The 24,241-nt window shown below is 40.4% G+C and overlaps 2 protein-coding genes across 6 annotated transcripts in view; one reads left to right on the top strand and one right to left on the bottom strand.

Moving 5' to 3' along the window:
• The window catches only part of LOC147136673 (sodium channel protein type 2 subunit alpha-like), a 20,944-nt gene extending 12,016 nt beyond the window's left edge, over window positions 1–8,928 (bottom strand). The window contains exons 1-9 of the mRNA XM_086050811.1: window positions 8,828–8,928; window positions 8,614–8,742; window positions 7,921–8,012; window positions 6,832–7,095; window positions 5,751–5,814; window positions 5,172–5,313; window positions 3,477–3,683; window positions 2,759–3,007; window positions 634–1,005 (exon numbers count right to left, since the gene is read on the bottom strand). Of these exons, the coding sequence (XP_085906937.1) occupies window positions 634–1,005; window positions 2,759–3,007; window positions 3,477–3,683; window positions 5,172–5,313; window positions 5,751–5,814; window positions 6,832–7,095; window positions 7,921–8,012; window positions 8,614–8,742; window positions 8,828–8,898 (1,590 nt within the window). The 5' untranslated portion in view covers window positions 8,899–8,928. The remainder of the gene's footprint in view (window positions 1–633; window positions 1,006–2,758; window positions 3,008–3,476; window positions 3,684–5,171; window positions 5,314–5,750; window positions 5,815–6,831; window positions 7,096–7,920; window positions 8,013–8,613; window positions 8,743–8,827) is intronic.
• On the top strand, window positions 6,071–23,778 carry slc38a11 (solute carrier family 38 member 11). 5 transcript variants are annotated; one of them, XM_086050806.1, is made up of 12 exons: window positions 6,071–16,476; window positions 18,555–18,726; window positions 18,800–18,923; window positions 19,535–19,609; window positions 19,697–19,831; window positions 19,929–19,994; window positions 20,075–20,181; window positions 20,254–20,497; window positions 21,426–21,587; window positions 21,661–21,773; window positions 22,886–23,017; window positions 23,116–23,778. In XM_086050806.1, exons 2-12 carry the CDS (start codon window positions 18,715–18,717, stop codon window positions 23,353–23,355), a joined length of 1,410 nt encoding a protein of 469 aa, XP_085906932.1. In that variant the 5' UTR covers window positions 6,071–16,476; window positions 18,555–18,714; the 3' UTR covers window positions 23,356–23,778. The 5 variants fall into 5 exon arrangements, with proteins under 5 accessions (XP_085906932.1, XP_085906934.1, XP_085906935.1 ...); XM_086050808.1 differs by having other exon boundaries at window positions 6,071–14,607; XM_086050809.1 differs by having other exon boundaries at window positions 6,071–14,464.
• The last annotated feature ends 463 nt before the right edge of the window (window positions 23,779–24,241 follow it).

Here is a 24,241-nt window from a genome sequence, read left to right on the forward strand (position 1 = left end):
AAGAAAAATACTTTTGTAAATGCTGTGCGAGTTAAGAATCATAAAAATAAAAATGACAAAAGACAAATACTAAACATTTTAACATTATGAGATAGCGTCTCTCCAGTCCAAAGGCTATGATTCATTTTTCCATCACCGTATGATCCTTATAGTTCAGTTCAGTGTGCCCTGGTCAAGGGTACTTGAGATGGCATACGAATGGGTAGTGAGAGTGTGTCAGTTCAAGTTGGATAGTCGGGAACCCTTTGAAATGGAAGTACAATAAAATGAACGGAGCTGAACTGAACTGGACCTTTTCGCAAGAAACAAGACGCCCGATCATCTTATACTCCTCATTATGCAATTAAAACATCCTGGGATTGCTCATTTTCTATGGCATTTCAGAATGGTTCGAAAAATGTGTATTTCTTGGCAAAATATGTGCCAAAACTCAGTCTTTTGAGGGCTTTTCTTACCTCCAGTCTCTGACAATATTTTTTTGGTCTAAAACTAAAAATGAAAGTTGTTCATGTAATTACAATTACCCATTTCATTGGTTTAGAGTTGCATGCTTTACAACATAGTCAGGACAACAAGCAAAGAATTATTAATGATATGGCAGAGGTGAAACGAGACGGGACAACCCTTTCTTACTTTGTCTCTATTGGAGGTCTTATCTACTGTCAGTTTAGGACGAAAGAGCCCCATAGGTGATAACGGGATTGAATCAACACCCATTAAGGACACTACTCCGTTGCAGTCTACAGTGCTCTGCTTCATCCTGCAGGGTGAAAGCAGCGGATGTGGAAAGAAGCTGGACTGGCTGATACTGCTGCTGTGGCGGTCACACCCCCGGGTAAAAAACAAAGAGGTTCTTCGACTCCGGTTGTCTTCAAAAATGCTGTTCTCATCATCTGCAAACTCATTTTCTGAGCCGACATCTCGTGATTGGCTTTGGAAACTGAAAACGCTGGTCCTGCTGTTCCGTCTGGATGAGAATGGGGGTCCGTGAATACTCAGAAAGGACTAAGAGAGAAAGATATTCTTCAGTAGCAAGGACGAATACACGGGGAGTGTGAAGAAACAACTTTAGGTCGGTCACATGAACGGATGACAGTAAAGGGGCTTCATTGGGGAGATGAAGAGTGGCGTGATGATGATGACCAATGCGCAATCAGCGTTGAAAACAAAAGCAAATTAAAAGCCATATTTGCGATGACTGAAAACCACGATGATGATTATGAGGAGGAAGGAAGGAAGGAACTGGTAATGATGGTGGCCCTAATGGTGAAAAGCATTTCAAGGAAAGCCAAATAAAAAAAGCATCTTGGTGACATCATCAGCAATGACGAGTTGAGAAGAAGAAGAGTTTGATTTTGATGATGATGTTGATGCGCCGCAAGCACTTAAAGAAGCTTACTTTTCAGGCTTCTAATGAAAATAATGTTTTACGGAATAAAGAAGGCACAATGTCAGCCTGGACATGCAATGCATAACAAATCAGTAAAAGATGCACACTAGTGTTTTCAAAGAATGTAATCACTGCATAAACCATGACATTGGGTACACCTTCACAATCCAGTGGCGCCATAATAAAGTTATCAGTAAATAGACGTTCAGTGTCATTCGAAGGTTATTAATGCACATTTTTGAGAAAACTCGTGTCGTGGATCTCATCAGATTGTGCAAGTGGAACTAATGTTGTGCATGCAGAATTCAATGCAGTTCATCAATAGAGAAACTCTCTGGGAAAGAGAATATTTATGTTTTAATTTACTTATCATAAGTCACAAGTCTTAATTTGCCGCATACAGCGGAACCACTGAGGTCGGCGTCACATTTTTTGTATTCCGAAACGAATTTTCCCATATAAAATGATGATGGAAATCATCCATTTCAAAGTCCAACTGAAGCCATCGAAACGCTTCAGGAACTTTTTACAGGCAATATTAAATGCGATGTGCTGAACTGTGGTGCAGTTTGAGCTGGCAAACTCGACATTTGGTTCAACTTTAGGGGCATATTTCCCCCCAAAATGTTGCTCAAAATTGCATTCGACTTCATGGGTTCCACTGTATTTGAGATGGACGGATGGACAATATGGAACAATGTGTGTGAGGTGTAAGCATGGTAACTTAGGTAAGCCAACTGCTTTTGAATAGCAGCCTTCTAAAATCTAAGTATTTAAGGCCTGATTTACTAAGATACCAAAAGTGGGCGCTAAATCTCATGTTCACGCGAACAGATTGCGCTTGCTGTTAGTAGCAATATTCCCAAAGTGGTGAAGACCGTCATATATAACAATAGGCTTTCGCGCTTTAAAAGCAGCTGTTGTGATGTTTTCACTATGGAACATTTGGGAGAGTTAAAAGGCATAACGATTTGAACAGGGAGGGATGTGAAGGCTTTTTATAGCCCCTGTATCTGTCTCGGTAGTTTTTGTTTCTGGCATTTCAAAATTACCTGCACAAATGGAAAAGAGACGTTAGACTAGTCACCCGAGTCCGATTACAGTTGCCACAAGAATCTATTTGCGTCTACACCTCCCGGCATTTTGAGCGTCCAGATAGAAACCGGCAAAATTAATGCGCGGCCATTTTGCTTGTTAACAATCCTGGGTGTAGCAAAGCCGCTTCCGCATCTGTTTGCGTGCGACATCAAGTTTGCGTCCATTTTTGCGTTCACAAACCTTGAGTAGATCTGGCCCTTAGAACGACATTACATAGCAAGACAAGGCACAGAACAACACGGACACATCAACCGCCAAATGGTACTGAACCTGGTGGGCTGACGAAGACTTCATGTCATAGTTGAGCACATTGGGCTCCACAGAGAAGCGACATCGGGCCTTCTTAATACTCTCCTGAGACTCGGACTGCGGGACCTTGCCCTCGTCCTTTCTTTTCCTTCGCCTGTTGCATCGCTCTTTGGCACTTTTGGAGCTCAGCTTGGAGGTTTCTGAGGAGCTCTCCATGCCACTGGCGTGGTCGCTGACCTCACCGTGCTCTCCAGACACCACTGCTGTGGCCTGGAGAGAGGGAGAGGAAAATGTCAGGTTTAGAAACCGCGCATTTGACATCAGTTTGGAAAAGCAATTTCATCTCGAGTAACACAATAACGCATCTCTGCTATTGGATTATGTTATGACATTTAACATGAATAGATTGATGGACTTTTAACAAGATACCAAAACGACAGAGCACAAATGGTAATAGTATTTACAGGCCTAATTTATATGGGACTTTTTCACTTTAGTTTTCGTTTACTTTTTTACTCCAAAATAAAATGAATCTACAGTGCAGGATGATCTGGGGCGAGCACTATTGTGAGGCCCCTCAAACATTTTTGTTGACATCTGTTAGGTTGGATGAGGTCTCGTAACTTGTAAAACTTACTAAATTAGTAAACTGGGGTTTTCATTAGTCATGGCATCACTGCATTTTTGTAACTCCTTACTCCTGACACTGGTAGTATTAACACACAAGAAGCTGACCTACCTGGGCATCTTCTTGCTGCCGTTTGACTTGCTCCAGCATGGCCTTAAACTCCTCCTCCTTCTCCTGAGCCTCCTTAATGGTGGCCTGGCTCTGCTCCTCGTACGCCATCGCCACCACAGCCAAGATCAGGTTAATTAGGTAGAAGGAGCCAAGGAATATGACCAGCACAAAGAACACCATGTAGGGCTTTCCAGAGGCCCGTAATGTCTATTGGGAACAAAGAAATGTCACATTTGCAGCTCCTATGAATTATTAGTAAATTACCATCCGTTTTCTCCCAATTAACCCGCTGGAATCACTGAGTGGCTATATACAGTATCAGCACAACTACATGACCAGGGATCTTTTTTAATTTCTTTATTCTAAATGTTTGCTGTAAAAACGTTTAGAATTACAGTTATTGTATCACAACCATGAGGTGCATTCAAGACATTTCACTCCCCAAAAGTTGAGATTTTCGACTTTGTTGTGTTGGTCGAACTCCCACATTTTTTATTTTTTTTAGTAAATTCACTGGAAGCAGAGAACGCAAAGAGCAGCAATTTACATGCAAATATCAAAATATATGAGCTTGATGACAGGAAGGACAATGACAAGGTGGACATTTTTGACTACTGTTAGCATTTAATAAGCACATGGTGGACCTTCACTTAGATGACTGTGTACTGTTTAACAAACATAGTGTGTATTTCTGAAAGGTTTTTATCAGTTGATTTAGCTCTTAAAGTTGGCCAATTTTTTGCCGATTTTTACCAAATCTTTCCCCTACACATCAACATATTACAGCATAAAATTAGAACAATGACATGTAAACATCCCCGCTCCCAGCAGCCAAAGTTTGCCAGATTCTTGTAGATTTTTCTCTGTTGTACAGTTGAATAAATACAAAAGGAGAAAGTATTGTAAAACAGTCTCTGTCTATAGTTTATAATTTTGTTGTTGTAAATGTTAATGGACCAAAAAATACGTTATTTTATTCATTCGATATTTTTCAATGACTCTGACATTTCTTAGGTTATCAGAATTTGATTCTGATAAAAATTGGAATCAGCATCAGCCTCAAAAAGTCCATAATGGGCACGCCCTAATCTTTATATAAATTTTTATTTCACTATGACAGAGTGGACATGTTAAGCGACATTAACAAAGTTAAGCAGTGGTGCATGCATGACAGAACGCATCATACAAGACTGTGTTTGTCTGAGTCACGCCTCGACTCGTCTGGTTAAGACACACCTGCGCATCATGTAGAGCTTTGTTTGAACAACCTCTTCAAAATGTATTTTTCCAAATATTGTAATGTGAGAAGGATTTGACAGAGGCCAACCTGTTATGGTTTTGTATTCAGACAAACAAACAGAACAAATGCCGCTCATCCATTAACCTATGAACCATGAACATTGAGTGAAGCAATATGTTGTTCATTTGAGCAATCAACCTTCTGCGTTAGAGGCCTTGGAATTCATTGCCAACTGAAATCAAATTACTTTAGACATAAAATCATTCACCAAAAAGGTTAAGTGTTGGCTTGGATTAAATCAGAGCTGCATTGAAAAAAGGCTAAACATATTTGATATATTGAGTGTACTTTACTGATAAAAATTCACCACGGGGCTCTTTGTGCAGTAACATCACTTTCATATAAAATTCGATTCAATCAAAGTTTTGCTGTTTTTGTCAACCATTACAGTTTACCTGCTGGTACAGGTTTTCCCAATAGTCCTGAGTCATGAGTCTAAAGAGAGAAAGGAAGGCCCATCCAAATGAGTCAAAACTGGTATAACCGTAGTCGGGGTTCTTTCCCACTTTGATGCACGAAAACCCTTCTGGACACTGCCTGCATCAAAAAAAAAAAAAAAAACGTTGTCACAAATGTTATCCTGCACCAAAATGCAACAAGCTCGTTATGCTGTATTTTGTTAAAGGAGACATATTATGCCATTTCCCAGTGGAAAACATCGGTCCAGGATGGAGACTTAGTTGTCTTCTAACTGTAAAAGTAAAATCTGAAGAGCTTGCTTGAAGACACATTTTCGCATAGGCATCTTACAAGATATGTTTAGTGATGGCTTGAGATCCTTGTTTAAGTTATTCTCTGACACTGGTTGTAACTCACAACACATTTCAAATCGTCTTAACCCATTCAATTGAAAAGAAATGACATTCATCTGTTCCAGCCTCCCAAAAACGTGTTTGTTTTGTTTTTTTAATCAGGAATAATAGTACTATTAAAAGTTCCTCTTTAATATTTGTATGACTTTGGGATAAACTTACCCAGCCTTGCTGCCGTTTCCACAAAGCAATGGATCCCGTTTGCCTGGGAGGTAATAGTAATTTTCTGAAGGGAGACAATAATTGCAGCTCAAAATTAGAGTGGTTGCAGTGCATGACACTTTTGATAAATGAATATCATTGACGTCACATTGTTGGAGCCGTGGTTTGTCATGATGTCATGATGGGACAAAATGGGCAGAATCCAATTGCAGGCTTGCATCTGCTACATGGGTCTTAACATCCATGTCGCAATTATAGAAATCATCATTACAAAAAAAAAAAAAAAAAAAAAAAAAAGCTAGCTAGCCTCTGGGTTAGCCAAGCTCTCCCTCAAACGTCAAGCGTTTCTGCAAAGGTTCGCCTTGAAATCAGATTTTGAAGTATGTCCAAAACAGGGGCGGAGCCAGAACGTGGCTAATGGGTGGGCCTGAATATTTCTCTCACTCAGCACAATGCTCCTATCCCGACATATTGCATATTCAAATAAAATGACAAAGTTCAGATCTTCCTTAGACAACCACAATTATGCCATTCTTAATATACAATAAAATTAAAAAAAACGGCGAAACACAAATTCAAAAATAATTTAATAATTTACTAAACATTATAAAGTATATATATTTTTCATGAATCACACTGGGTGGGCAGTCTGTCAATCTGGGTGGGCCTGTGCACACCCCTGGTCCAAAACCAAGTCAATTTCCCCTCTTCTAGCACCCATTGCGGGCATACAGAAATTCGAATGAGTGTGCAGGTAGCTACAGACATGTGGTGGTAATCGAAATTGGCTTTAACAGTTTTGCTCTGACCAAAAAATCACAGGACAAAACAAAATTGTTGGCCAGCTAGTCAGCCCAATTGTGTAGCTAATAGAAATGCTACGAAATGAATAGAATAGAATTTTTAGGTTGTAAATATAGGTCAATACTTAATCATAATAATCATGTTTAGTCCAGCAGGGACGGCCACCAATGGTAAGTGGAATCCCAGAACTACCCCTTCCACATAATAGAGTGCTTAGGTTTTTCTTTTTTTCTTTTACTCTGGTAGAATGGTTGAACGGGCGGCTTCAAATACTCACTATTATCAAGTGAGTACTCAGTCCAGTTGAAAGCCTCTTCCTGAGCACTATAGTCTGTTTCATTCATGTAGGTCCCATTGGAAAATGTGCCATTGATGGCGGAATTATTGTATACTGGCATGAACACACACTTTTGCTTTAAATGGCCCATGAACAGTTGTAACCCTATGAGGGCAAAGACGCTCAAGCAGAAGACAGTGAGGATCATCACATCAGAAAGCTTCTTTACTGACTGGAACAGTGCACCCACGATGGTCTTCAAGCCTACCAAACGTAGTAACATTGTTAGGCCATGTCATGTACTCCACATGCAATATACTGTACTGTGTTATGTTTTAGTAAACCACAAAAACATGGTGCGGTTGTCAAGGAAACAGCAGATTGTTACAAAGCGAAGAAATCGACGATAGTAGCAGAGCTGTGCATCGTCCCTCCGTCCCCGAGCTTCCGTCATGCATATTTAATCGGCCCACGTGGTCCCAAACGAAGAAAAAATATCAAACAAAAATAACAGACACACTCACGCACGACGTAGTGATCGGTGAAATAAAAAGAATATGGGGCACATGTCATTGTGTCTGTGGGACCGCAAGGTACACAACACTGTTTTATTTTTTATTTTTTCCATACTCGACTGCGTGTCAGGAGTGCGGCACCTGCGTGTGACGTGGTATCGGTTAAGTCCGTTCTCGACGCCGGTTGGCTGACTTTGACCGACTGGGACCGTGTGGGTCCATTAAATATGAAGGACGGAAACTCGGGACAGAGGGACGATGCCCAGCTCTGGATAGAGAGAGTGAATGTATTTTAAGCAGCTGTTGGCAACGATCGATTGCCTCATTCACCGATTGCACCTGCGCATTTTAGCAAGAGACTCTCCGCTCTTTGCTTTCTAGCAACAGGTAAATATAAAATTAGATATCTGAGACATTCAAATTCTCGATACAGTTCATTTGATTTTGGCCGGGTTGCTCCGTAATTAGTGTATCAGTGAGAACAGTGACAGAAAACAGTCGACTCACAGACTATGACATGTAATGTTCTTATGGTCATGCAGATAAGTGAATGTGTATTACATTTACGGCTTACCTGGAATCACAGAAATAGCTTTCAAGGCTCTCAGCACTCTGAATGTGCGAAGAGCTGAGAAACTGCCAAGGTTTACAAACTCGGTGACATACCTACAGGGAAACTTACGATTAAAAACTGAGAAAGAATAATGAACAGAACAACATGCAATCAGCGAAGGGCCTATAAAGTGTGTAAGAATAAATATATCTTCTAAATTTGACATCACAGAGCAGGGTGTTGTTAACAACTCTTGCCAAATTTGAATGATCAAAATAAACACTAAATATGAATCAAGCCATTCTCCGCTTTTGTGGATACTCAGAGCTGACAATGAGGCGCTCTAAACCCCAGTGTGCGGACTTAAAAAAAAAGTCCTTCCTTGGGGTGATGTGCGTACCCTCATGGTTGACTACGAGACAATCTAAAATGGCCATCTGAAGGAAGATGCATTTGCATGGTATAGGCGTAGCTAGCTAGCTAACGGCACATCACAATTGTGCCGGATAACCAGTGACGCGAAACTAAAGCGCGAAGGGAGTGACTTATGCCAGGATACAAGTGCCTCACAAGGCCCCGTTTTAGAGATTTGAGATGCTACTACTACTGTGTATGTGTGGACTTTAGGTTGTGGCAAGTGAGGTTGATGATCGTTCAAGAGAAAACATACTCACTTCGGCAAACATACAAACATTTCCGTGTGAAAATACTTACGCCATGACAATGACAGAGAAGTCTAGCCAGTTCCATGGATCTCTAAGAAAGGTGAACTTCCCTATGCAGAACCCTCGGGCTAAAATTTTAACGAGGGACTCGAATGTATAAATTGCAGTAAATGTGTATCTGTTGGAAACAAAGAATGTTAAACTGTAAGAGTATCAGCAGCTTATAGTCTTAGATTCATTGTGTGAGCAAAGAAACAACATACTCGACATTCTTTGCCCAGTCAGGTGGTCGACTGAGTGTCATAAATACACAGTTGGTGATGATAGTGCACATGATCACCAGGCTGAACAATGTGCACACAGGTGTCAAGGAAAAGCATGTCATAGAGTCAACACTGTGCATGCGTTACTCAAGTTGGCCACAACATTAGCTACACCTGTAAAATCTAAAGAGCACAAAGAGTAATCCCAGTCTACCAAGGTAGCATCACAGAAGAAAAAAAGGCAAGCAAGCATTACAAAAAGGATATGAGTGGACCAAAATCCAAATAGATATTCTTCTAAGGGGGTTGAAGGGGCTCAGGAGGTACAAGGCGGGAGCAGCGTTGAACCGGAAGATGAATTTTCCTTTGTTTACTACTATGAAGGTCTGGGAAACAAAAGACAGTCGACCAATCATATCAGCACTTTGCAGCAAATTTACGACCACTCGGCGCTGCGGTTCACTCAACAGACTCAACAAATCACTAATCACATTTTGGAGACTGTTGATTCGCATCTCGTTTTTACTGTTTTCTGGTCAAGACACATCGGTCCTGACTACTTCCATCCATCCAAACCAAAGAGAAATTCATTGGGTCATATGATCGATTAAGTTAGTTGCTTGAGCAAACCTACTTTCTGATTACTGTAGAAGGGATCCAGGTCTTCCACCGGTGTGGAGACCATTCCTTTCGGGACCTCCCCGTACACCAGGGGGACGGACTTCCCCGCCTCCAAGTCGCGACTAGGCTTGGGTTCATCCTCGTCGCTGCGCTTTCGCTTCTCTCCCTTTGGCTTTTTGGCGTTCTCCTCGGCGATCCGCTTCTCGATGGCCGCGAGGGAATCGCGACTAAAGCGGCGGAAGCTGTCTGGTCCTGGCGGTACAAGCAGCTGTGCCATCTTTTCATCCTGCACCTTCAGAGCGCACAGCTAGCCTCCCGCATGAAAAAGGTCTGGACAGAGAAGCGTTATTGCTTTAATGCAAAAGAACTTTACATTTTGTGACTTATATTCGACGCAATATGTTTGATTGAATTCTTGATGACCAACGGTCGTTTCCAGTGTTTTAGCCAGTCGATCTTCATTTCCACCTAGCCCAAAACTCTTGAACAGTCATATATATACATCATTTACGGTTTACGGTTGAAATTTCACAATGAACCTAAGATGCATACAACCTTTACAGGTGAACACAACATGAAAATTTCCAAGGACGTCCACATCTGTCCCTTTCTTTGACTTTCAGTCTCTCAATGGATCCCTTCAGATTCTGGTTTTGCCTTAGGAACTTTCATATCCTGTCCAAACAAGAAGGAAATACACTGGGAACCACTTAACACGAGACTAGGCTAACCCCAAAGTCCGTGTAAAGTGAATACAGTGATTTGTTTCTAAATGCTTCATACATGTTTGAAGTTACATAGTACTGAAAATGTATAAAAACTATCCAGTAGTGAATTGTGGCGGTACGCTATTAAAATATTTTTTGTAATTTCACTTTTCCTATGCTTAGCTTCACAAGCTAGCCTGTAACTAGCACCTTTCATCATGGCGGACTGTGGCGACCAGGTGGGATATATTCCAGCCACCAGAGTCTTTAATAAGAAAATAAGATGGCCACCTCCATGTACCCAGGCTTCCTCCCACCAAAACATTACCAAAAGTGAAGTTCAGAGATTGATAGAAGACTCAGAAAGTAAGTAGCACTTTAGCTAGGGCTTAATAGTATAAGTGAATTTTATCTCTATGAAATATTGATAGATTTGAAAGTGGCTTTGAATGAACTAAAATCTGAGGAAAACCACAATTTCCTTCAAAACAAGTATCCAGAAGAAATAATCATTTTGTAGCCGTTTCGCTACCTCCATGAGTTCGCTAACACAGTATTTCTTCATAACGAAAAGTCAAAATGTCCATAACAAAAAAAGTCACAAAAGGTTCGCCAGTCTCTGTTAAGTTGACCACAAAATGTTGACCACAAAATGTTGGCCAAAGTCCTTCTCTTTTTGTGATACAAACCAACACTGGAGGCCAACACCCTACTGCATGAGTAAAAACGGAGAGCAATCAGCTAAAGTGGTCACACCTCTCACAGCCAACTCACCCGACACTACTCTCATGAGTCCGCCACACACCTCTCTCTCCCTTGTAGCCCATGGCAAATCATGCCCAACTCCAGACATTGTCATATAAATCACCAAAATATAAATCCCCCAGATTTAACTGCAGCTATAAAACTTTAAATCACTCTCCTGCAAAATGGCATATATGGAGCTAGCACACTCTAGTTCTCAGTGGCTCAAATTAAGGCTCATCTTGCTTTTAGGTGAATATTTTGTCTGTGCCAAAACAAGAGTCCAATTGTTACTGAATGATAGCAGACACAAGATTGGCCGACGGCTCACATCAAAGGGCAATTGGGATTTGCTCCTGGTCAACATCCATCAATCTGTCCATCCATCCATCCATCCATCCATCCATCCATCCATCCATCCATCCATCCACCTACCTTACTGAGTGTTCGAAAAGATAAATTCGATAGCTAACATCATCATTGGTGAATTACTGTGTGGTGTTTGGCTGCAAAAGTACAGGTGGTAGGGACAAAGTATTATTTCACCAATTTGGAATCAAGGAGAGACGACTGAACTTTTGTCAAGGAAAAGACGGAGATTGTTCTTTCGTGAATCACCAGAGCTGATCTCAATCTGGCTGGATGTGTCCATACATCCCTGTTTGCTCTGAGCACTTCATTGAAGGTACGCTTTAACACTTAGTAACAGTACACATCTTAATTTTGGTTGAGTATTATACACAGATTTATAAAATATATAACTTGTGTTGTATATCAGGCACTTGTTGCCATGGTATAATATTAAAACAGAAATACAGGATTCATTAACCGAAAAACGGATGACTTCCAATATGCTAACAGCTAACTAGTCTTGAGGTCAATGTTAGGCAAAGTCATCGCTGTTTTAGCTAATTTAGCTGACAAATTTAATGTAGCTAGCTGCTAAATAAGTGAAACAATCTTGGTTTTATTTCCGCTTGACTTCGTACCAAGTTAGGCTGTGAGAAATGTTTGAATCGTGTGGCGCCTATAGTTTTTTATATTAGTAAGGTTTCTCCATAACTTGTCACCATTTAGCCCACATTTTAGCACATCTAAGGAGATTGGAAAATGTTTAACAAATCTGATGCTAACTATATATATACAGAAAAACAAACAAATTAAAACAAGCAGATGTCTGCTAGTTTTGCCATTTCAAGCCTATCTTATCCTCCCAATCTCGACCTCCAACATTGCGAGCAAACAAATACCAATCACGTGATCGGAAATGATTGTCTTCGCTTTGGTCACTAGGTAGCTGTGAGGACCGTGATTATCAAAAATAATAATCGTTATCAAGTGCCCCTTAAGATTAAAATTGACTGATCAAACCAGAGGCATGAAGCAGTTGCCGTCAATTCTTATACCAGAACCTGCCGTCTTAAGGAGCCATGATCCAGAGAGGGCACATCTAAATTTCTACCAAGGGAGGTAAAATTAGACCTAATTATATCCCCCGCCCTCTCAGTGGATAAAATTAAGATTTGACATGACTATGATGGATCGCAGGTGAGACTTCCCTCCCTTAGCAGCATGAAAAGATTCATCCTCCTAATAGGCTTGACTGCTGTGATGTGTGAGGGAGCCCATTGCTCTATTAAATATGAATGCACTTCAGACTGCAGCGCTCTGCCACTGAGAGCTTTTGCCTTCGGTTTAATAGTGTAATAGTATACTTCCACACTTTGCATTGCGAAGCAAGAAATCAATCCCAAACAAAGCTGGTCAATCAAGTGCCCACAGCACAGGGCTGCACACGTGTGACATAATGGCAGCAGCGGAGTGAGAGCTGGCAACTTTCAATATGTATTGCAGTGTTTTTCAAAGTGGATCACAACTGGATATCCAGATATGAACTTTTAAAGACTCGTTTAAGGAAGTCTTTTTGTCCATTTGATAATCACTGACTGGGGTAACTGAATACGGTATTTGAAGTATGTTTTGATTTGATGTCTGGGACCCTCTCAAAAATGAATTCAGATTTCTATCCTGGTAAAGATGGCCGAGAATTACATCGTAAAAGAGGTATTCATTCAGATTTATTCAGTGCATTATCAAGTTGACATACTGACAGCTGATTCTAATGCTTTAGTTACTGTAGATTTAGCCACAAGAGATTTTAGCTCTCTATACACAGCAAACACGACAGCCGCAGTAATAAACATTATGTTAATACCTGTATGACAGTGACATTGTAAAGGCATAGTTTTTGACATAGCTCTTGTATTGGATCAAATTTAACAGCGGTAGCCCGGCCATTTGCTGGGCACCTTTACAAATACTACACAACAATGCAATAGTAGTAGTAGTTAACAATATTTTTATTCAGTTGTAGCAATGGCTCCGAAAGGTCAAAAGTGTGTGCGTTGTTTGCAATTTGGTAAAATCAAAATTGTTAAGTGTCTTCAGAAGGCATGAAAATTATTGATAGAGTTTTGCATTCTTTCTGTAGATATACATATCATCCCTGTCAGTCGGAAACCCCAAATGTCCAATTTTTGTATATTTAATGTTTCCACAAATCGATGCATGTTGGTTTGTTCCCACATTGTCTGTTGTCTGTTATTTTTATGCATTACACTGGTCAACACATTTTTACTACATTTTAATCAGCGGTGCAATTAAACTGCTGGTTTCGAATCTCTCTAACACATCAGGTTTTCTACATAATAATAATAATGTGTAATATAGTCATAGATTTTATAATATTTATGAATGTAGTGTTAGGTTCATTAATGGGTGGAATTTTTTTCTGAGGCGTCACAGCTATGAATTACAATGCATAATAAAATCCATATTGCACAAGCTATATAGGTCAAACTTGAAAACAAAAAATTAAGATAAATCAAACAACTTATGTGCTAGAAAAAAAGTACTTTTTTTTTTAATCAGTCTCAAAAATACGTTAAGAAACACAAAGCCATTTCGGAATAAAATTTCATGTTGGCCAGTGTTAACCAATTTAAAGTGTTGAAAATAGCATGAGAACAAGTGTACTGTAGATACTTGAGTCGTCTGAGAAGTGGGGTAAAACTTTCTTACTCTGCAGGAGCGTCAAGATTTGAAAGTCTGGATTTGTTTCAGGCAATTACTAGGAAAAATAATTAAGTTAGATACATTTCAGTACACCTATTATGGATAGCTGTAATGCTTCGGTGCAGAAGGAACTGGTCAGCCATGAAGGTAAGTTTGCATGCAGATTTACTATTACATTGCCTCTAGTCAGCTCACTACTTTTTTTTATTGCATCACTCATAACTCTTAAGAGCTTTGGATAAACAGTTGATGTAAACAGTTGGTTTTTAGGAAGTTTTGAAGGCTTTTTGCTTGGATCGGTCGGGTGTCGGTGTGACCGCAGACTGTTACTTGTCCGTATCATTTTTGCTTCCAAAGTACTAATGAAATACCTCACATGTGAGAATACTCCTGCAGGGACTGGACCGAGTGAGAAAAGCAGCCGACGGAGGTGTCTGATCACATTTCAAAAGAGCAAAAGTGGGGTTAACCTTGACCGAATGTTCACCCAGTGAGGTCGCCGCGTGCATCATTCATCCACTAGCAACTCATTACACTCCACTTGAGATACGCGCTGGCACTTTGAAGCTTCAAATCGAGCCACTCCACTTTATCGACAACTTGTCGGCAACACCGACTTGACCAAACATCACCGTACGTTCAACTTTCCCAAGTGCGCAATGTACAGACCTTCACCAGATACTGTTTTGAGAAACTTGTTTGAGGAAAAATAAGCCCAAAAAAAAAATTTGTTTGAGAAAAATAAGCAAAAAAACATTTTGTAGACAAAAGTATCACTTTTGACTACCGCTCTGTCTGTTAAACTCCGTAAGCCTGCTAGATTATAAAACATGCAGTGCAAGTGTTGAATATTTAAAACAAATCTCTCAGTTGACCCATAAAATGGATGATTAGAAGTAGTTTGGAGACTCTGTAGCGAGTAGATTTAAGAACACTGGCAGTTATTGATGACTGTCTCTACTGCCTTTGTCAACACTGGCAAATTGTTGTTGACAAGGAACACACATGTCTATAATAACATGAAATTGATGTGAGTGTGCTTTTTGGACCTTGCTGGGAGGTTTGTGATGTGTGCTCTCAACAAGGTCTGAAATTGAATCTTACACAAGCAGACTATATGATATAACAGGACAGTTGTTTCTTTATGCGATATACAGTGTCTGCATATAAAAATAAATGGCAAATTGGAAGGCACGTTTTTGATTGAAAAAGCAGCATCAATAGGATCCATTACGATTATGTCGTTTTAGGCAATTTTGAACAATTTTGAAAACTAATCTTTAATGCTAAAGACTAATCAGTGCATAACCCGAAAACTACGAGGAACTAATAGAACGACTGTGACTTACCAGTAATGTTTTTGTCACTACTAGTGCCACTAGTACAAACCTCGCTATAGGAAACTACTGTGCTGCTACAGAACCGCATACTAAGCTCAGTAGGCATGTATGGAAAGCTGTCAGTAGTCTCGATACCTAGATTAAGTTCCATGTACTGGTAGGCTTTTTGTCCTCATTTGTACGACAGTTCAGAGCGCTAGTGGGACCACTGTGTATTCCTCGTAATGTTTTTCTCCACTACTGTAAGATGTTTCCGCTCACTAGCAGGACAACTTTGACATACGAGTAGTTAGGACAGCTACATGTTACTAGTGAGGCAGAGGTGCACTAGTTGACATCTGTGCACTACTACTGGTGACACGCTAGAAGTGGGCAAGTAAAATTTTATAATCTCACTGGTTGACCCGGCACACAGTTAGCAATTAGTGTTACCCATTTTCGTTAGTAGAATTTAATTTTCTGCTAGTGTTTTTTTACAGTGTACTTTATCCAATACCCATCTTAAGGTCCTTATTACACTCATGGTCCTCACTAATAAGACAATTCAGTGCACTAGTAGAACAACTGTGTCTTACTACTAGTATGCAACACTGCACTAGTTGACAACTGCACCTACTCGTACTCTTCAATAGTCGAACTACAAGCGCAACTGGGAACATGAAGTTGTCGCACTGGTATGCCAAAGCTGTCCTAATAGTGCACCAAAATATCTTACAGTAGTGTGTGTGTTATTAGTAAGACGCAGTTGTTCTACTAGTGCACTGAATTGTCTTACCAGTGAAGACTAAAGACTACTACATGGATATTAAATACATGCGCAAAGAAGTTTCCATACGCTCCCCTCGCTTTGGGTGGCGGTCAGGTGGACATTTACAGTGTCTCTGAAACTATATAAAAAATGTGCTTTTTACGACAAACCCCGTTCAGGGTGCATCACTTTATCAAATCTGTAACCTCCTATGGGACTTCTCTTTAAGTGCTCCCCACCATTGCTTTGCCTCTTTGCAGACAACACGATTAAGCTGTGGCTCATTTAGGGCGTTGGCGACCAGGAACCGCCAACACACACTTGCCTACGCGTAGATGTTTGACGTGCCAGCTTCCATAGGCGACGGCGCGCACAGATGTCTACAGTCTGGCAAGAAAGCAAACAGGACAGGCTGTAATTGACGGCAATCTAATAAGGCTGTTGACAGCCATGCAAACAGGAAGTGCTCTGAGCTGGAGTGTGGCCTTAGAACTGCTGCCATGCCCATTAACGACTGCACTATAGCTCATGCTTGGCCACGAATCCCTTCGGTGGAGAGACTCATCTGTCGACCCCCCACCCCCCACCCCCCCAAAAAAAAAAAACTGAATAAGCAAACAGTGACATTAAAAATAATAATGATTTAGGATGGTTAATCTCTCAAACACAGCTGATTTATTACATACTGAATATATAATGCAAAGCAATAAACAAGATAATACAATATATTAGAAGCGTATTCCTAATTGTTATAGATAGATAGATAGATAAATAGATAGATAGATAGATAGATAGATAGATAGATAGATAGATAGAACTGAAGCACACATCGTGTTGTACTTACCATTAGTTTCCCATCATTTCCAGATAACAAGACGCTCCTGAAAATGTCCTATTTAGAACTTCAGAGAGCCACACACACACACACACAAAAGGGGAGGAAAGTAGTTGTTAAAAGAAACAAATAAGTCCGTTTTCGTAGTAGGTAGCACGCTTGCTTCCAATGATTTCCAAGAGGAAAGAGCCTATTAGAAAAAGAGAGCTCGCCAGAGAGAGAGTCTCTCATCCGCCCTCCGTGCGCCTGTCTGACTGGTGGTGGACCTCTCAGCTTCCTGGGTACCAAAAGAGGGCAGACACCAGCACCACTCCTCACGTTCTAGTCCATTAGACTAGTGCGTTAAACTCCTAGTAAAATGTGCGCATGTATGAAGGCGGTAGAGAATATAGACATGAGCAAGAGAACATGTCTGATTATATTATTACTATTATCGATTTTGTTTTAAAAGGATCACCGGTAGGAATAAGGGAACTCATTTTGTCTGAAAGGCGACTAAATGATGGACTAGGAGGCAAAAAAAAGTTTCTCCCAAAAAGTTTGACATTTGTTGCACAACGGGCGCTTTTTTGCAGCGCTTTTAGAATTTGGAGGGGCTTCGACTCGGGACGTCATCAGCGGTGATGTCGCCATCTGGTGGTGACAGCTGGTGATAACTCAGAAATGCCTCGAGAACTGTGACTCGCCTCCATTTTCAAAAGTAGCGCCTCAAAAAATATGATGTTCTCCATCTACTATCATAATGACCAATATTAAAATGCAGCAGGGTAGTAAATCACAAGTGTGCATACAAAAACGAGATTTTATAACTAAAGAGTACATTTAATATTTTTGTTAGCCACTGTATTATGCGCAGTTTGAACATTGGCACTGCGAACTCAAATAATGATCCAATTACAATGTATTGCACATAAAAGTTAAATAAAAAGATCGAAATGAATAATGATAATAATACATTATTAAATAATTACATGCAAATGTATCACATGCGAAAGGTTATATAAAGTTATCATAAGTTTGTTGTTTAAATGTGTTGTTAACATAAGTGAATTGTGGCAGAGTATCAAGGTTATTAAGATACTGCATCATGTGAAAATAGCAGCAAAGTTACCCCAGGCCACCGTCCAGCTCCGCCACTATACGCCAGCAAACAAACACGTTAAAAAAAAATTGATACACGGGTTGAAATGACCTGATTATTTTCAACACTCTTTGAACTGCCTGTCACTATACATCGCTGGCATGAATGGATGAACAAATGATAGATTATTTCTAGGGAATAAATGATCATTTTTGGACTGAATCCCTGCCTTCCAGCAAATAATCGGTAATACATTATTGTTATAACAGTGCTTCCTATATCCATATCCATGTTGTAGATGTTGAGATACAGCAGAATGATGTCAGTGTGCATGCTTGAGCCTCTCTCACCATTCACCCAAAAACTCTCTCAGCGGGGAAACACTCGCCCTTTGTCCCACGAGTCCTCAGATTGATCCAATTATTTCGCTTTTCTGAGCTGAAACAAGTGGTTGTCAAAAATTGCCATACGCTTACATTATTAATCATTTAATACCAGATTTTCCTTGCGTGCAGTAAATGTTAGAATGCAGCAGCTGGGAGGTGACGTGCCGTTGCTCTTGGCCTTGCTTAACAGTTTGACTCCACTGGCAACCTGCTGGGGGCGTTGCAGAGACGTTTTGAAAATCTTGAGTGGCGTTAAAAGGGAAGTTTTCCCAGCATGAGTGTGACATTTTCTCACTGGAGGGACTCAGACAAGCAACAAAAGCACCATCACGGACCAGCAGGTGCTCCCAATGGCTCAGCAGGTAAGCTTAAATGCAACACACAACACAAGATTGCTTCTTGCCTTAATCGCTGCTTTGTTTTCTTACATTGCAGTTATTAAGCGATGAACAAGGAATCGCTTTAATTTCCTCACCAAAAGCCACAAGGGAAGCAAGATATTCCATGATCAGTGCATGCTTTAATTTTGTCAATTCCATCATCGGATCTGGGGTGATAGGTAAGGTTAAATGACTAAATATTCATTTCTTAACCCATTTGAAATGCATATGCTTGATTAAAGTGGTCTTTAATAGTTATTTTGTGATTCTTTTTTTTTTTTTTTTAATAGTCAGTACTCTAACTTGGTGTGTAAACAAGCTTGCATAACATTGAGGCTGTGCAGCGGTAAAAGCCTCTGATCATATGACCAGCGCCTGTTTGGCCCCCCTTGAGCTCTTTCAGCCCCCCCAAAACGCGCTGAATTTCTGCTGCGTCATGCAATCTCTGTAACCCCAGTTTCAAGCGAAAAGAAGCAGCACTAGGATTTCATCTATGCATTCGATATTGTAATATGCAATATGTGGTTGAACTAACTTTTTAAAATTTAGGAAAATAATTTGCCCCGCTCTGACACAGTAATTCCAAAAAAACAAAACAAAAAACAAAAAAAAACAGTTAAAAATAATGTGAATCAACACTCAAAGCAGAAAACTATTAAAAGACACCACAGAGGCTTGCTTGTTTATTCACAATGTTATTTCCAGTTGTTATGAAATTAGTGGGTCAGCTCACGATATATTGGGCGTTTTTTTAAAAAAAAACAATGTACTGTATTTGAATTGAAACCAGGTTTACCGTACGCATTGAACCAAGCAGGGCTCCCTTTCGGCTTTTTGCTTCTGATCCTTGTCGCCTTCATCACAGGTGAGTGAATGCGTCATTTTCATCATTCCAATCTTCATTCGGAGTCATCGGGCCACAGTGACAGTATGCTTGTGTGTGTCATGGCAGACTACACGATCATCCTACTCATTAAAGGAGGCAACCTGTCAGGGACAAACAGCTACCAGTCGCTGGTCCAAAGCACATTTGGTTTTCCGGGATTCCTCGTTTTATCAGTGCTGCAGTTCCTGTACCCGTTCATTGGTAAGTCATGTAAGGATACAAGCAACGAGTAAATACAATTAATCTCCACAAATGATCTATACCACTTGAGACTTTCTGCTTTTTTTTCTTTCCACAGCTATGATCAGCTACAACATAACAACGGGGGACACACTGACCAAAGTATTTCAGAGAATTCCTGGAGGTACACTGCCAGTATTCCTGTTTTCCGCATTTCGGACTTGTGCCCAACGCAAAAGTGCTTGAAATGGCTTTTGTCCACAGTTGGACCAGATCACATCATCGCCGACCGCCATTTTGTCATCGTCATGTCCACCGTCTTATGCACACTGCCCCTTTCACTTTATCGAAATATAGAGCGACTGGGCAAGGTGAGTGCCTTTCGAACAGAATTCCAAGGATCGTTTTTGAGTTGCCCGTAAAACATCCATGTGTGTCACTAGGTGTCCTTCCTGTCAATGATACTGACAATAATCATCGTCGCCATTGTGATCGTCAGAGCAGCCACCTTGGAACCTGTAATGTACGATTACACCAATGTTTACGTTTATGAAGCGCTGATAGCGCAATGCGAGAATATGATGACGACTAAACACTATCGCGGCCTCTTGTTTAGTCCCCCGACGGAGGACGCGTGGCTTTTTGCAAAGTGGAACTCAATTCAGGCAGTCGGCGTCATGTCTTTTGGTGAGTTGTTTTTAGACAATGGGTGAGTTTTTTCCTGGATTCCCCCCCCCCCTGTGTACCCCAAACTTATAATGAATGTTTATCTATATTTTTGACGATTTTTAGGGGTTTGTTTAAAAAAATATATATATCCCATTGGATTTAAATAGACGTCAATTATACTTTGATTTTCGCTATTCGCTGGCTGGCCTTCACTAAATGATATAAAAACAACTACAACGCTCTAACCGCTTTGAAACTTTTGTTTGCTGATGACAACTGCGATCAATGAATCAGAGACAAAAAGCAGTTTATTCCCTTACGGAGCATTTCATTCACGATTGTTTTTTTTTTTTTTCCATTGCTAACTTGTTTTTTGTCACATGAACCTCAGGGAGAATAATGGCCATTGAAACAAATCTATTGATGGGAGAGCATCGAGTGTGGGATTTGCTTGCGGCAAGGAGAAAACCCAAAACAAATCCCTGCAAAGAGAAAAGAGGCAGGAATGGTTCTTTGTCCTAAAGGCGGCAATGGCTGCCCTAAGAAAAGGCACGCTTTGTAAGATAGCAATGTAACTGTCAACGAGATCACAAGGGACCTCAAACGCTTTACATTGTGGATGTGAAAGAGTCAGGACACAAAAAAAAGCAAAAGATTGTGAATCGTTTTAACTGTTTCAGTTTTCCCGTGACGCACTCGGACATACTATATCAAAACTTGAGTGCCTTTGCTTGCATCGGCAGTTGTCCGGCGCAAATGCTTTTACACCCTGAAAACGCAGCTTCCCTTTGAATAGTTTGCTGGTGTGTCTGCTTTAGAGTGCCTCGTTGTCTGCCGTGAGTGTGCGACGGAATAATATGTATTTTTTAAACTCCCAATTTGATAGCCAGCGCTTTGTGGGCCGGGGGTTTCAGCTCAGATTTTCTCCTCCTGTGTTTCTCCTCAGCCTTCATATGTCACCACAACAGCTTTCTGATCTACGGCTCTCTGGAGCAGCCCACGCTAACCAACTGGACTCGGGTCACGCACATTTCGGTTGGCTCGGCGCTCATAATCAGCGCCGCGTTTGCGTTGGCAGGTTATGTCACCTTTACGGGCTACACGCAAGGTATGTGTATGTATCAGCATGTGGTTTTATCTCGGTGTCACAAACTGAATGCCTTTTATCGTCGTGCGGCCAGGGGACATATTTGAGAACTACTGCAGAAATGATAACTTGGCAACATTCGGTCGCTTCTGTTTTGGCCTCAGCATCATCACAACGTTTCCGCTGGAGTGTTTTGTTACTCGAGAGGTAAGCTGTACTTTTTAAATTATTCCGTAGGATTCTGCCCTCCTTGAGCGTGTTTTAAGATATTTAACTCATTTGATGCCTACATTGTTTTAAATCGTTTTTTATAATCTACTAGTACAACCCCAACATGGAGTTAACTCGGTTTTTGCGTTTTTTGTGTGCATTTGATGCCCAAGGCTCTGACGCAATTAATCACACAGTTTCAGGCTTGGGAAGCGTTGTAATGACGTGCCATCGCCACCAGATGTCACCAGCTAGTTCACACAATTAGAGTTGCTTTTAACCCAGTTTTTAACAGTTTTAAGAATGAAGTATGAGTTGTTGCTACCACTTGTTGAATCAAAATCTAAATAAATAACGCAGCATGGGCTCATATTTTGGACCCAATGCTGTGTTAGCTATTTCACTCGTGTTACTTTAAACACGTCACTTTTAAGAGTGGATGTTAAAAAGGGCTTATGTGATTTTTAAAAAATTTTTTTTATATTAAGTAAAGAGCAATTTTGGTAGACCTACAGATTTTATGCGAAACGAAAGGAGCACGCTCATTTAGCAAGAAACGAGAAGTAAGGCAAGGCAAGCAGCTCTATTTATAGAGCACATTTCAGAGAGAAAGTAACCTAATGCGCTTCATATAGTTACAAAACAATATTTGAAGGCAACATTTAAAGAAAAACAGACCAATTTAAGACAGTTAAAAGCAAAGTACAGAAATAAAGAAAAGCACTTTACTAAAATTAATAAAGAACATACAGCGCAAGGGTATGAGTTTGAAAAAAAAAATGATTATAGGAATGCTCTAAAAGTCAAAGTCAGATCTGTTATAAATTTCTTCACCTAATAATTAATCAAAATTCCCTTCCTCACATCCCCAGGTGTAGACACAAAAAGATCTTCATCATAGGTATGGAGGCAAAAAAAGCATAGTTTTTAACCTGGATTTAAAAGTATTTATAATTGGGGCTAATTTGAAGCAGAAGAGCTAAATGCCAATGCACCATGTTTGTTTTACTTTGGGCTCCACTAATTTACACAGGTTTGCTGACTTCAGAACTCTAAAAGTACAAAACGCTCCTCGCTCTTCAGGCGTATCTACACTCTCTTCTCCTCAGGTGATTTCAAATTCGATTTGTGGTCGGGAGCTTTCAAAAGTGGAACACATCTCTGTAACGGTGATCATCGTTGCAGTTTGCACAGCGATATCTTTGGCCTACGACTGTCTGGGAATTGTTTTAGAGTTGAATGTAAGTCATAACTCCTAATTGTTATGTGAAGCTTTATTATTTTTGGTTCGATTCTTTTTTTTTTTTTTATCTCATTGGCGTTCTGCTCTACCAACCAGGGTGCTCTGAGCGCCACACCTCTGATCTTCATCATCCCCTCCGCTTGCTACCTCAAACTCGCACCCGGACGCTGGTATCACCGTGAGAACGTGATGCCCACCATTTTGATTATTCTCGGGGTGTTCGTCATGATAACTGGACTGACGATGACGAGCCTCAACCCTCAAGACTGTTCACACGGCGTGGAGATGTTCTACTGCGCTGATGCCAATGTCTCCGCCACTCTAACGCCCGTATGAGGACTGCCACTTATGAGGACGCTTATCACACTCAAATGTATTTTTGGACTGCATATCGGTTTCCGAGTCAATGTTCTTCCACTACTTGGCAGAAGGTACGATTAACCTGTGTATCCATCTTTTGCCATTCGCACAGTAGAATACAGTCATAGCTTTTTTGTTCAAGTGAGCAGGTCCAAAGTAAATTTGTCAGTAAACTGAGATGAGATTTCTGTATTTCTTTTGTGACATTTTTGTGTGGTGCGTATGTGTGAGATTTTCTACTGTGAAATACACAGTACTGACATATAGTGAGGGATGTTGGGATTTTGGGTGAAATGTACTTCTTGCACAACTTGCTCTTCTCTAACTAAGGAGCTGAAGAGCAAAATTTACATTTATATCAATATATACATATATATAAAATAAAAATTATGATGACCACTTGGGGCTACTGTGATACTTAATGTTTTTCCACTTTATTTTTAATTTTGTATTTATTGTTGATCATTTGGGCACCATATGGTCTAGATAAAGCGCTGTAAAAGTGCACTCGATTTAACATTAAGGTGGTACTCGGAGTGTAATTTTTAAAGGTGTTATAGGTCTACTTTGTGTAAAAGGTTTGAGAACCATTGCATTAAAAAAGTTAAGATAAAGGTCAATTAAGTTCACCGTGAGTAAAGGTTGTAGTGCAGTGCTGTACTTCGTGTTCATCGTGAAATTACCCCTAGTTACCACAAGGAGTCACTATTGACACACTAACGTACTCATCAAATGGAAACCAGCAAAGAAGACTTGTTGTTCGCGAGTTTGTTCGGCTTTTCCTTACGCTTTACTTTTTGGGCTTTCGCGTGAACATTTCCAAGGTTGCGCGGTGCTTCCGCACTTTTTTTTTTTGTACGCG

Source organism: Filicampus tigris, chromosome 14, assembly GCF_054856515.1.
Source record: "Filicampus tigris isolate MCC_2025a chromosome 14, RoL_Ftig_1.0, whole genome shotgun sequence".
NCBI lineage: Eukaryota > Metazoa > Chordata > Actinopteri > Syngnathiformes > Syngnathidae > Filicampus > Filicampus tigris.

What these genes read in the sequence shown, in the direction of transcription:
- slc38a11 (XM_086050805.1), top strand. An exon ending in AGTCGGCGTCATGTCTTTTG is followed by an intron (nt 20,498 to 21,425) that starts GTGAGTTGTTTT and finishes GTTTCTCCTCAG; the next exon opens with CCTTCATATGTCACCACAAC. An exon ending in GAATTGTTTTAGAGTTGAAT is followed by an intron (nt 23,018 to 23,115) that starts GTAAGTCATAAC and finishes TCTACCAACCAG; the next exon opens with GGTGCTCTGAGCGCCACACC.